The sequence below is a fragment of the Mus caroli genome, unplaced genomic scaffold, assembly GCF_978045245.1.
Source record: "Mus caroli unplaced genomic scaffold, Mus_caroli_1 scaffold_7, whole genome shotgun sequence".
Classification (NCBI taxonomy): Eukaryota; Metazoa; Chordata; class Mammalia; order Rodentia; family Muridae; genus Mus; species Mus caroli.
In genome coordinates this window covers 131,111,332-131,125,401 of record NW_028227262.1, presented here as the reverse complement: position 1 = coordinate 131,125,401, position 14,070 = coordinate 131,111,332, and the positions used below count along the sequence as shown (strand labels likewise).

The window sequence follows — 14,070 nt, the reverse complement described above, 5'->3', positions numbered from 1 at the left end:
TTCAGGAGCTGTTTCCACTCCCACTCAGGATCAAGTTCTCACCCCTGTACAGGTGGGTATGCCCCTGAAAAGCTGGGTACACCCTTGCACATCCTATGTGACCATCCACCATCCCTAGCTCCCTTCTTCACCGGAAAAGCTCTTGTCACAAGCAACAATCAGCTGACATTTTACAGATACTCACATGTTTAACTTTGTCCCTAGGACGAAGTTTAAGGAAATAATCTTTAGTGAAATGAGATAAACCCATGCTTTGTATGTAATGATTACAATTCTCTCTGCCAAAACACTGAGAGCCAAGGTATATCTAATTACCATACAAATGGATATAGAAGAGGGAAAAATAACAAAACAAAACTGAAACCTACAACCAAATGATAGACCAAAACAAATGAAGATGTAGAACTCCAATCAGAAAACTGCATCAAGAGTTTAACATTATTTCCAAAAGAAAATGTAACTGAGGCAAATGACATTCTTTGTAAGCTATTATAGCAATATTCTTAAGCTTTTGAAAACTCAGGTAAAAATAGTTTGAAGACATGAACGTTTTCATTTTAACTCTTGAGCTTTTGAAAATGAAAATCATCACCTACACGGGAAGTAAAAAGATAGATTGTCGGCAATATTTCTATAAATAATTCTCTTAATTTTCTCCCACAGCTATCATGCACATACAAGACACCATAGTACTAACTTTCTAAAACTGTATGTCCAAGGGTCAAATATTCAATACATATAAGGATTCCCATTAACATGGTGATGTCTCAAGTCTCACATTTTCAATGGTTTATTTTCAACTTCTATCATCTCAACAACCAAATGATTTCAGTTTGTCAGTCTTGCTAAGGCTGATGTTTTGAGTGAGGAATATATATTAACCTGATCTAACACCATAAATGCCAGTGATTTGAAAAGTAAGAGGGAAAGTAGCTCTGCCCTTGCTCCCCTCAGAAATGTTAGTGGTACCCTACACCCCCAGAATGCTCTTACCCTCAGGGCCTCAATCACCAGGTCTCTGGCTTCTAGTTCACCTTCCATCACGCTAAGGAGCATCCGCAGCTCTGATTTGCTGAGCGTGTCCACATCAAACTCCTTTTTCTGTAAGGCAAATTGAAACTGGAATCAGCACTAACATCCTTCCTGAAAAGGATGGATATCCTGAAACGATGGCTTTGGGATATACATCTCACATACTTGGAAGGGGAAGCTGGCAGTTCCCAGGGCTCACTGGCTCAACAGTCTAGCCTTGATAAATTTTAGCCTAATAAGAGACCATGTCTTTACAAAGGGGGTGGGGTCGATGTCTGAAGAATGATATTTACGATTGTCCTCTGGTCTCCACATTCATGTATACTCATGTAAATTCCACCCACTCATATATAAATGTACATGTATTCAAAAGAGAACAATAAGGATAGACATGGACGATCAATGGATCATTTCTATCCAGCAGCTGGGTGCAAGACCCACCTCCTAGAGAGAGAAAACCATGTAATGCCATTTCTGCAAGTCTCCCCTCAAAAGAGATATAGTTGTTTGACTGCCCAAACATCTGGACTTAGAATCTCTCCAACATATGCAGCACAAATTTAAAAGGCTCTGAAGTCTATATCAAAACAGGCCTGGCCTTGGGATTGGGAGTAGGGGGCTAATTTTGAGGGTAACAAGAAAACACAGATGTATTCCTTGGAGGGTCCCTGACATAGTGGCTCCTGGGAGGGTATTATAAATTCCAGGGCACCCAATAATAACAGACCTTGTTTACAGAACATTCTACAGCAGAGGCCACCAGCTGGCTGTCTATACCCAAATCTGGCCTGCAGATGTGTTACTTGGGCCATGAAGAAAAGTTTTGTCTCCCATTCAGCCTACATTAGAAGACCTGAACATTTTACTAAATGTTTTAGAACTCTGTCTTCTCTTCAAGTCAGATATTTGAGCTTTCTCAGGTTTCCAATGCCATAGGCAAGAATCCAGAGTAGAAAAACAAACAATGGCCCCTGTCTAAGGAACATATTGTCATCTCTTACACACAGACACACACACACACACAGAGAGAGAGAGAGAGAGAGAGAGAGAGAGAGAGAGAGAGAGAGATGACTTTAATTAACCTGAACCACCACTGATATATAGTTATCCTGATGTGTCATCAGGTGACACTGTAACCAGGCTACAGATATAAATAAACAAACCTATGTAGTTTCTTGCCCTTCTATAAAGGTTGAGATATGGTTCAAGGGGTAGAGAAAAAGGCTTCTTAGAGACTTGGGAACAGAATGAGGAGTCTGTACAAGGGCCAAGGTAGTCTTCTTTCATACCCCACACTCTTCTAGCCCTATCATTTCTTCTTTTACAATGGTTCCTGGTGACTACCTCCTAGTTCTCTGTTAGCTCTCACAGATAAACATTATCTCTAAATTCTTGTCCTTACTACCAACCTCGTTGTTTATGACTTCTACATGGAGATCTTCTGCAGCTGGAGCTGAGAGAGGAGCACTCAGAATGTTAGCCCGAGTTTCAGTGAGTGTAGAGTATGAGGTGCTCTGCCAAACACCATAGTCCCTGCACTTTGTGAGAAACCCACTCATTCCCTACCTAATAAAGATAACCTAGTTCATCACTGTATCTCCAGACATCTGGGCTCAGAAGGTGTTCTTCAAGGCACTCTAGAACTTGACTGCACATTTATATAGCATTCAATGTTTTCCAAGGTATTCTCAAAGAACAAAATGTAATCCACAGGACACCTCTATTTTCAGTTGAGGAAACTACAACTCAGGAGTCAGAAAGCATACACAGACCATGCAACTAGTAAACAGTAAACCAGATGCACCAGCTGTGCCTGTGCCTGTGCCTGGCTTATCTGTGCATGTGGCACACAGCACCAGAATGGCCAGTGTGAGCATCACATTGAATGAGTGCATTCTGTCAGTCAGCCAATGAGAAAGGGTTTGGCATTTAAGTATCTAACAGGAGACTTTCCCTAGAATACACAAGATCAAGCACAGCAAAGCCCATGACTTCAGGGACTGTCACAAGACATGACTAGAACCAGTCATATCTCATTCCCAAGGAACCTTTAAAGAAGAAAACCATGATTTACAGTGGCAAGAGCCTGGACCTAGAGAGCTTTTCAAAGAAAAAGCTCTAGCTAAATGGCTTCTTTTGACAAATGGAAGCATTGGAAAACCACCATTAAGACATTATGCAGACATATTCCTACTAAGTGGTAAAGTCCAGTACACAATCTGAAACTGTTCCACAAACAGAGGTTTATCACAGGTGATTGTATAATCCGATGGTTCTCAAACTTCAGCATGTGGGTAGAACACCTGAGTCTTGGTCTTAAATAAAGCAGGGCTCCAATCCTAAAAATTGGAACTAATGAAGGAAGGGGTGGGTTTGAATTTGTCTAACAAGTTGCTGCTGATGTTGAAGGATGGTGAGTACTTTGAGAAGCGCTTCATTAAGTGATCGGCTTTCTCATTAACATTGAAAATCCTAACACCTACTTTGTACATTTCTTCTGAGGTCTGTCCAAGAATATATGTATAAAATTGAGCACAGAGTTTAGGTGAGCAATTGCTATTAATAACCCAGATGTTTTGTGTAGAGAAGAGCAGGGTACTGCCTAAAAGTCTTGTTTTGTTTTTGTTTTTTTTTTTTAAATCTACCAACCCAAGTTCAATAAACTCAGCTTCTTGACTATGATGATAGACAGACTTTTATCCTGGTTTTCCCCTTCTGAGACTGCAATTCCTGGGTGCTTTAGAGAATAATGTTTTATTAATGCTGCTGCTGCTGCTCATTCTAAAGACTTTAATTAATTGTGTGTCTTATTGTTCTTGTTTCTCCGAAGCTTCATGAGCAAAGCACTCTACTTTAAGGACTAATAAATTATAAAAGACAGTGCCGAGATTCTGATTCATGGTGAGAGTCATGTTAAGAGCTTGCCCTGCTCCCATTGGCAGCATCATGGTGTGTGACCTGCAACCAGCTCTTCTATGTTTCTATATATCATGTCAATAAAAGGGAAATCATTAAAGGCATAAAACACTACTACAAGTGATCTTGCTGAACCACGAATGTATCATACAGAATGTTAAAAGAGAGAAAAAAAGAAAGGAAGGAAGGAAGGAAGGAAGAGAGAAAAAGGAAAAAGATCTGTCTTCTACCACCAAGTATTAAGTGATCTATTATTTTGAACACATATGCGTCCACCCATCTCTCTCCCACTACATCAAGCTCCACCTCTGTTTCCTCAGTAAAACATTACTAAATGCTTGATTTACTAATAAAATTCCAAACTATATTCACATGGCTATTTCCTAGTACCGGACACTTCTGCCCTCACTCTAGTGAAGCTGGGACAAAGAAAGAACCGAAAACATGGTAGAGCTCTAAAAACTCTGATGATTGTACACATAAGATAACAGTTCTCTGCTGCTTCTTAATAAAAAGGTGAGCGAGCTCAGAGGACGCCAGGGACAGACACATAGGAGGGTTGGGTGTGGGGTAACAAAAATGCCACCAGAAAACTTTGTTCCTGTGCAGGCTGATTAAAATACACACACACACACACACACACACACACACACACACACACACACACACTGATGTTAAGAGCCTCCTTTAAAAGAAAGGGAGAAGCACATTGACTTTTTCGGGGTGAACTCAGGGCTGCATGCATGCTAAGCCAGTGCTTTACCACTGAGCTATATTATCGAAGCCTCCTTTGACTCTCTATCTTGAAACAATGTCTCGCTGAGTTTGGAAGATGAGCCTTGAAGTCACTCTGTATTCCATGTTCACCCTGAACTTGCAATCCTCCTGCCTCAGTCTTCTGTGCAGCTGAGATTATAAACACAATCTATTAGCCCTAAGGGGTGCATCTTGGTTCACTAAATTAAATTATCCTACATCTTATGATATTTATTTTAAAACAACCACGATAATCTAATTTTCAAAAGTAGACAGGTGACAGAACACATTGCTGTTCACATAACAGCCTGAGGATCTTCAAAGCTCTGAAGAAAACAAAAAGACTGTCCCCTCAAGTACCAAGAGAAACAGTTCAAATATGCCTTATTACTGAACTTATTTTTCAATAAAAAAATGCAAAAGAAACAGTAAGTTCAGACTACATCCTTTCAATGACAATGACACAAAGGAAATAATAATGAAACTGACAACAAGAAGGTGAAACCTGTCTGTCCTGAGGTCATTTGTCAGAAAAGTCACCATATCCAGGAAATCTCCTGTTCTGAACACCTATTGTAAAATAAATAAGTTAATTAAAAATTGCCAAAGTCTGGTCAAACAGAAAACATCTGCCTTGAGATATGCCAAGTCATGTCTATTAATTTACAGTGTGTGTTTATCATGGAGGAAACTGCTGACTGGCTTGATGTCAGGTTTACAGTTAGCGAGTTTTCTTACACAGACTACATCCACAGGTCTATTAATTGTTCCTCCTACTGCAGGCTATGTCCTTCCACATCATTTATCAGTTAAGAAGATACCATGTAGAAATGGCCACAAGCCAATTCCTCAATTCCTTCCCAAGTGACTATAGGTTTGTGTCAAGTTGACACCTGACGCTAACTGTAACAGTCGACAAAAAGCTTGCAAGGGAAATTCTGAGCTACAGGGGCAGAAGTGTCCCTTAAACAGTTGCCCAAACACATCAGTCATTTTAGTGATCCTTAATAAAAATGGACTCAAGCACACAGCCAGTCATTTTGCTTGGCTCTTCCTTTCAACACTAAGCTAACCCCCCTCCCCACCCCGCTCCCCTCCAGTTCCATGAAATCAATGCCTTTATAAGCTTAAGTAGGAAGGTATCTGAGAAAGCAAATGGCTTGAAGACCAGGCAAGAGATAGATTTGGAAGGGCAAGTGGGTTTATCTGCTTGGCTCTCTGGCTTCTCCTAAGTAAGAGGAGGATGTTGGGTTTAGTAATCTCTAAATGGGGGGGGGGGTTACTAGACTAATGGTTTCTAAAATCTCTAGCTCTCAAGTGCCAAGGCGGGGAGGGGGGGGGCAACTGTATTAATGGATTGAGGAAATCTTACTTGTTTTTCCTTGAGACTAAAAGCCTTTGAGAAGTACTTGAGGAAAATTGATTTTGCATTTTTGCTTCAAAATTACAGAAATGTGTTTTTCCTAGTTTAATACTTTACACTAAGAACGAACTGCACTCAGATCTCTATAAGGAAGCAAGAGTTTCTTTGAAGACAAATAAGAGCCATACAGAGGGAAACTGATGAGATACCTTGAACCTTTCAAATCTTGAAGACTGTATTAACATGAATAGAAATTAAGTGCAACTTTCTAAATATTTAGAGCCTGAATTTAAAACAATTATACGAATTCTCAAGGGAAAAAAATAAAAAGCATATGGCCCTCAGGACTTCAAACTATTCAAAAAATTATACCCAGGTGTGGTGGCTCATTCCTTGGCCTAAGCTGAAGCTGAAGGCAGGTTGCTAAAAGCCTGAAGCCAAGTTGGCTTGGGCTACGGTGAGATCCTGTCAGAACAACAGAAAGAAAGACAGGAAAAGAAACGTGTGTTTGTGTGTGTGTGTGTGTGTGTGTGTGTGTGTGTGTGTGTGTGTGTTGCAGAGGGAAGGAGAGGGGAAGTGGGGGAGACTCTCTCACCCCTGCTTTTTCTTTCCTCAACTCACTTTTCTCACTGCCCCGCCCCCTTGGGTCTCATCTTTCTTCAGCAAACAGGGCCACCTTCAAGCTTGCAAGCTCTTGTAGACTGCAGAAATCTTTCCCTTCCCTTTCCATCCAGTCTGCTGCATTTCCTCATGTGGCAATTAATCACAGCCTGCCTTGTGCATTTCCCCAAAGTATGAATTCATCTTTAGAAACATCTCCCCATCCTTACTTGCTGTCAAGACAGCAAGAATATCACATCTTCTCATGCTTTCATCCAACAGATCTCTTACAAAAGAGAAAGCATGCTCTGGCTCCGGAAGCAACTAAGACACAACATGACAGGCTACTCCAGAGGCACCTTTAGTCAGTCACAGAGAGCAACCTACACTAGGGAAGGGACTAAGGAAGGCCTTGAGACTTGGTGAGAACTCAGGGCCCACCATGTACCTCAAGACAGGCAGCAATGCCTGAACACTTTCACACTAGCCAAGCAACTGTGTGTGGGAGGAGGGACCAGTGATGAGACAATGCCAGGAAGGGAACCCGGCTACGGGCATAGCTAAATTTAACCACAAGAAAACTGAAGGGAAAACAGAAAAGTGGTCCATTTTCTCTCCAGAGAAGAGAAAAGAACCCCCATTTCAGAAAAACTAACAAAACAAGAACAAAAAGCAAGTACTTTTCCATCGGATCTCAGATTTCCATGCTGCCTAACAGGAGGCTTGAATCAGCCCCTCAGTGAGAAGCCTTCCACATCTAACGAGTGCCACAGAGACGTTTGTAACACGCCACATAATACATCTTGATTATGTGCAGGTGTCAAGTGCCAACGGGATGATTTTCAGATAAACGAGGACCTAGAAGGCAAAAATGATGGTCTTGGAGTGACCAAGCCCTTTTGAAGAAGTGCTTGGGTCCTTGGATCATCTTGGTGCCTTTTTGGTGAAATGTTGAAATGCTGGAACAAAATCAACTACAACTGTGTTCTCACTCCATAAATACTGTATTCACTATAGCCTTCAAATAGATCCCCAACCTAGTTATTTACTAAAAGAGAAGAGTTTTGGAGTCAAATCACTATTTCTACATGAACCACAGCATGCTATACACAGCATTAGTAGTCTCTGTCTAAGTTACTTAGAATAAATAGATACAACTAAAATCTGGGCAGTACTTCACCATTAATGCTACCATAGCCATTGCACTCTGGACAGTAACTTCTGGACAGAAAGTGGGGAAGAAGGGAGGAAGGAGGAAAGGAGAGAGGGATGGGGAGAGAGAGAGGGAGAGGAGATAAATATAAATGTGTTCTTCTATATGGAGAGCAAAGGTCAACCTTGGGAGTCACTCCATGAGTGATGGCACCTTGCTTGTACAGACAGGTTCCAGCATTTTTCTGAATCTCACCAATCAGATAACCTGGCTGGCCATGACTGCCAAAGCCCAAGAAACCCTTCGTCTCTACCTCCCTAAAGTAAATTCACATTACCACGCTGGGCTTTCTTAAGTGAGTTTCAAGCTCTTCATTGACTACAATATCACTTTAGCCCAAGACAAAGCCTTTTTAAATGTAATATAAGTCTTGCAATAGGTAATTAGTCGAGAGGAATCTAATTAAGTCTCTTCCCCAGTGAGCTGAGGTGGCAAGATCTATGAGCCCTGGGCAGAGAAGTGACTCCGTCTCTGCCAGGCACGTGTGAAGCTGGATTCGAGTACCATATCCCATGTGCCTGTCCACTACTCTAAAGCCTTGACTAATCTCTTCATTTCTGTCCAATCTTTTCCTGGGCTCAAACCTTTAGGAATTTGTCTCTCATCTATCAACCATTCCCTCCTCTCCATCTGTGATAATTTGTATATTCTTGGACCAGGGAGTGGCACAATTTGGAGGTGTGGCCTTGTTGGAATAGGTGTGACCTTGTTGGAGTAGGTGTGTCACTGTGGGTGTGGGTTTAAGACTCTCACCCCAGTTGCCTGGAAGTCAGTCTTCCACTAGCAGCCTTTGGATGAAGATATAGAACACTCAGCTCTGCCTGCGCCATGACAGCCTGGATGCTGCCATGCTCCCACCTTGATGATAATGGACTGAATCTCTGAACCTGTAAGCCAGCCCCAAGTAAATGTTGTTGTTGGCTTTTTTTTTTTTTTTTTAAATAAGACTTGCCTTGGTCATGGTGTCTGTTCACAGCAGTAAAACCCTAACTAAGACACCATCCTAATGAGTGATGTGGCATTAACTTTAAGGTTGGAAAAGTCCAGGAAGGGAGCACTATGTTCATCAATGTGACCATTCCATGCTCAGCCTCAGTTATCACAGGAAGACAAGAGACTGAAAAGAAAACTAGCCAGGTAGTGGTGGCGCACACCTTTAATCCCAGCACTCAGGAGGCAGAGGCAGGTAGATTTCTGAGTTTGAGGCCAGCCTGGTCTACAGAGTGGGTTCCAGGACAGCCAGGGCTACACAGAGAAACCCTGTCTCGAAAAACAAAACAAAATAAAACAAAACAAAAAATAAACTAAAAACACTGAAAATCAAATTTTGAAAACAGAACTCTGGAAAGCATTGTTATGTCATTAAGAAGAACAGCTTAGAAAAGGGAACTATGGACATAAAAATGGGGCTGGTGAGATGGCTGAGTAGGGAGAGGCACTTGCCTCCCAAACCTGATGACATGAGTATGATCCCCATAGTCCAGAGATGGAAGGAGAGAACCAACTCTACCAAGCTGTCCTCTGACCTGCACACGTAAGCCATGGCATGTATACTAACCCTCCACCCTACAGCAAGCAACAGATGTTTAAAAACAGAAATTCAAAGGCCAGAAGATGTAGCTCAGTTAAAAAACACTTGTCCATAATGTCTAATGCTCATAACTGAAGAAGAAAGGCAGGAAGAATGTCAGTCCGTTTATTGACTTAAGGCCTGAAACATCTGCAGCGTTTACTATTATAAACCACAGGCCAGCATCTTCATTATTATCTTGTAATACAGAGTATATTTTCCAATTAGCTGATCAACATCAAGAATTCTGAGAGGTTCTAATGAGCCTTATTTAAGAAATCAGCTCATACAACTCTCCTGAAAGGCTTCTACTCTCCCCGGGCTACAGCATTGATGGTCACACGATCAACAGCAGCTATCTTTTCTTGCTGAAGAAGCACTAATGCTGTAAAATGTTTTGTCAACATATAAACTTATGGGAAACACATAAGAACAGAACCAACTGGTAATTTAGCTTTCATATGGATTCAACCACAAATGGCTTTTCAACACAAAATTACTCCTATGAGAAATTTAACAGCAGCACCAATTGCTGTAAAAATAGACAGAACAGATGCAAACAGAAATATGCAAGCCATTGTTTAAAAAACAACAGTGTAACATGTATGTAAAAATACCTCCATCCTAACTTTCAAACTTTGCAAAACCTAAGCTGCGTTCTAAAACCTATAGCTGAAATGGTGACATCTTTCTACTCATCTTTGCGAACCTTTGCATGGGATGCCTGCAGAGGAAACTCAAGAAACGTCATGGGTACACACCATTTTCTGCCATCTCCATTCATATCATCTTTCTGAGGGCCCAGTACACATGCCCTCCATCATGGGCTATCTCCAGTGCCTTTCATAAAACATTTCCAGATCCTTCCAGTAGGAACTCTCTCTCTTATTGTCAGTCCTAAACCGTCTATCCACATTTTTTATGCCTGTCTTTGTTTGACTCCTCTGTGTACTGCAGAGTTTACCATAGTCCTGCTTTAACGAGTCAAAGGCAGCAAAGATGCTACCCACCCACGATGTTATCACCTTCGTGACAGATGAGTGACGTGTGCTGAGTTCACGTCATTTCCCTTTTAAATTATTCTATCAAACTTTCAACATTCCCCGGCTACTATAAAACTATGATTTCATTTTGTGAAAAGTAAAAAACCAAAACTAGCTAAGAAGGCCCCTTTTATTGCATTTTTGTTCAATATTGTCACCTAGAAAACAAAATTTTCAAGGTGCCAGATGTAAAAGTTTAACACTGATGTGTTTTTTAACCAAAAAAACACGATGCCAAGGTATTCCTTGTAATTGCCACCCTCATGGCAACATCTACACCTAAGCTTTGCATATCAGCTAATCCAGAAGTCCTGGGGTGGAGGCACTGGTTACCTCCCCAAATACAGCTTTAAACGGATCTCCATTTTTTTCTTACTCCCAAATTCCACAGTGACAATACAAAGCAGATTCTGCTTTCCATACTGCCTACCAGAAAGAGTTACATTCTGAGCAGAAATAGCAATATGGCCTATAAAAGTCATCGCATTTGGCTGAGGTACTGAAAATAACCCAGGCTCCCAGCATGGATCACAGCGTAGACTATTAATACGATCCTACTGAATAATGTAGCTGTTAGCTCCGGGTGCTTTCAGGATTTAAACAACGAAGCACAAGGATAACAAACTAAATTTAAAACATTCCACTGGAAATTGTATTAAACTGCAAACTATAAATTAAGCCAGTTCCTAAGCAACAATCTAAATAGGAAAAAAAAAAAAAACCCTCTGAAAACATGCACTTTCAAAAATAGCCAATGGCTTTGAGACTTCACTAGCCTAATTCTGCCAAATGTGTGTGTGTGTGTGTGTGTGTGTGTGTGTGTATATATATATATATATATATATATATATATATAAAGTTTTTTGTTGGCAAAAAGCAAAATATAGATTTAATTTTTAACCATTAGATGAAAAGCAAGCATGACAAACAGAATTAATTGGGGTGGAGGAGGGGGTTGGGGGTGGTTAGGGCCTCTAATTCTAGCACTTTACGAGGAGGAGTTCATGGTAAGCTTTAGCTTCATGTGATCCTGCCTCGAAATAAATAAATAAATAAATAAAGACCAGTTTACTCAAGTAGCTAATGTTAAGAGCTCTTTTTTCAAGTGCAAACTTCTTGTAAATATATATATATATATATTCCAATTTTACAGAATAAAAGTAACATTTTTCCTTAAAGTAAACAGTTACGTTTACAAAAACAGTAAGTACTGTTTGCAGGCTGGAAGCCTACAGGGTCCCGTGGGAATCATGAAGAAGGTTCTTTCCAGGAGATTTTTTTTTTTCTTGACTTAACAAGAATCAAATCATCCAGCTGCTAATTTATCCGCATTTGAATTAGGCTCCTGACATTTCTAACCACTTGACGGGGAACACTGACCTTGTTGGAACAAAAGTCTTCCTGACCATGCAATTTTGTTTACAGTCCTATACATCACACATCACAAAGCACGTGCTGGCGTTGGTTTATCTTGTGCTTGAAATATCTTGCGGGCACAAAGGGGTATTTTCTAAGTAGATTAAACAAAATATCCATCTTCCTTGGGGAGAAGAGAGTTCTCCCACACCTCCACTTCCCCCTCCTCCTCGTGGAGAACAGGACAGTCGATAATTTCAACTCCCAGAGGACTTGTTTTGATAGACCCTTTCTCCGATGTCACCAAAAGGAAGTAGCTCATAAGCGAAAGGCTTCATTCGAAATATCTTTAAAGTTCTTACTAGCAAAGAATGGAAAACTCAATTCCCCCCCCCCAAAGCTCCCCAAGCCCAGATTCTTCCACTTTCACGATGGGGATTAGTGGTGCCCCTTCCCTTCCCTCCTCTCTTGCGTTCTGCTTTTTGCAGCTATCACCCCTAGTACCTTCCTCCACATCTTTTCTTTCCCTTTCCAAGCCAGAGGTGGGAGGAAATTCAACAGCTCAGGTTGTTTACATCTGTTCCTGCCCTCTGCTGCCCAGACCCGGATTTGGATCTGGGGGTGGAAGACACCGAGGGGTTGTCCATGCAATCAGCTCACTCAGTCCCACTTGGAATCCTCCGAAAGAGCTGCTGGATTTGGCCAAGAGTGGGAGGCGCTCCCAGACCTGTCTTTCTTTGCAGATCTTTGCAGCTTTAGCAAGAGCTGCTTCCTCAACCTGCAAATATTTTCCAACCTGGCTTTGTGGGTCAAGACCCCCCAGCAGGGTAAGAAGAGAATGTCTGTGCATGCAGACATTCAGAGTATCAAAGAAGAGAGCAGGTAGGAGCCTAAGCAAGTCAAGACGCCAGGAAAAGGGAAAAATGTTTTGACACCAGGTTCAGAAGACCCAGTTCAATCCCGCTTTAGCTAGGGAAGAAGGTCCCTACAGATGACTGGGCGAGTGGCAGTCAGCTAGTACCCAAAGTGCAGGCGCTACCGGGGCCTCTCTCACCAGTCTCCCCAAGACACATGAGCCCCCCCCCCCACACACACACACAAAGAGCATCCCCACACCTGCCTAGCGATGGTTCACCTTCCCGCCTCTGCTACCCCAGGTCCCCTGAGAGGTGTCAGGCACCCCGAGACTGGCTTCGCTCCGCACCCCGGAGAGGTGAACAATGGAGACTGAGATACCCCGCGAGTGAGCAAAGGGGTCACCAGGGACGCGTGTGGTGTCCAGAAGGACCGACAGGCCCCTAGTACCCGGGGGTGGGAGCTGGCGTTTCCCCACTTGAGCCCGCTTCTGGCCCTGGGGACACTCCGGGGAAGGGACACACGAAGGGCACACCCCGGGGAAGGAATGGGTAATCAAAGGAAGAGGAACAGGAGAGAGGGGATATCCCGGAGAAGGAAGGGAAACCCTTGGGAAGGGACACCTCGGGGAGTTAAGGGAGCACCCCAGAGAAAGACAAGGCATCCCAGGAAAGGACGGGGCACCCCTAGGGGGTGTCCAGTGGGGACCCTGGCACCACCCCCAGCCCGCGTCTACGCGGTTCCCCGCGCCCAGGGAACTCGGTTACCGCCGCCTCCGCCGTGGCCCCCTCCGTGTCACCCGGGGTGCGGGACAAGTCGGGCTCGCAGCTCGCGCTGTCCGTCGCCATCTTCCTGCTCTAGCGGATCCGAATGCGAGCTCGGAGCGGCGGCGGGGTTCAGCTCTCTCGGCGCGGGCGGTACTTAACCCGCTGCTGGCTGTGGCCGCCGCGCTCTCAGCCCGGGAGCTCGGCCGCCCCCTCCCGCCTCTCCGCACCGCCCCTGCCGCTTAACCCTGTGCGCGCTGGAGACGCGGCGCCCCGCCCACCCGCTAGCCCAGTCGCTCCCACCGGACCAAGAACCAGCACCAGAGATGCGCGGCCTCGCGCTGGTGTCGAGGAGACAAACACCCGGGGATGCAAAAGAAAGCAAGCTTCCTCCCTCGAGGCGATGGGCTGGCCAAAATCTTTGCTTCGGCAGTGGAGCACAAGCCGATCTGGAGGCCAGACTCCTGGATGTGAAATCTAAAATTGAGCAACTGTCCTTCACTTCCACTAGCTCCAATGAGGTGCCTTTCTTAATATTTGCCAGCCCCTGTCGCCTGGACACGTCTATCCTCTTGGTTTGTACACCCGGCTTTGTTTTATCG

General features: G+C 43.3%; 1 protein-coding gene across 2 annotated transcripts in view; it reads right to left on the bottom strand.

The window, feature by feature from the left end:
- Cttnbp2 (cortactin binding protein 2) overlaps positions 1-13,681 on the bottom strand; it is a 153,202-nt gene extending 139,521 nt beyond the window's left edge. For both annotated transcript variants that reach the window (XM_021164810.3, XM_029478376.1), the window contains exons 1-2: positions 13,472-13,681; positions 994-1,101 (exon numbers count right to left, since the gene is read on the bottom strand). In XM_021164810.3, coding sequence (XP_021020469.1) covers positions 994-1,101; positions 13,472-13,552 — 189 coding nt within the window. In that variant the 5' untranslated portion in view covers positions 13,553-13,681. The remainder of the gene's footprint in view (positions 1-993; positions 1,102-13,471) is intronic.
- Between the last annotated feature and the right edge of the window lie 389 nt (positions 13,682-14,070).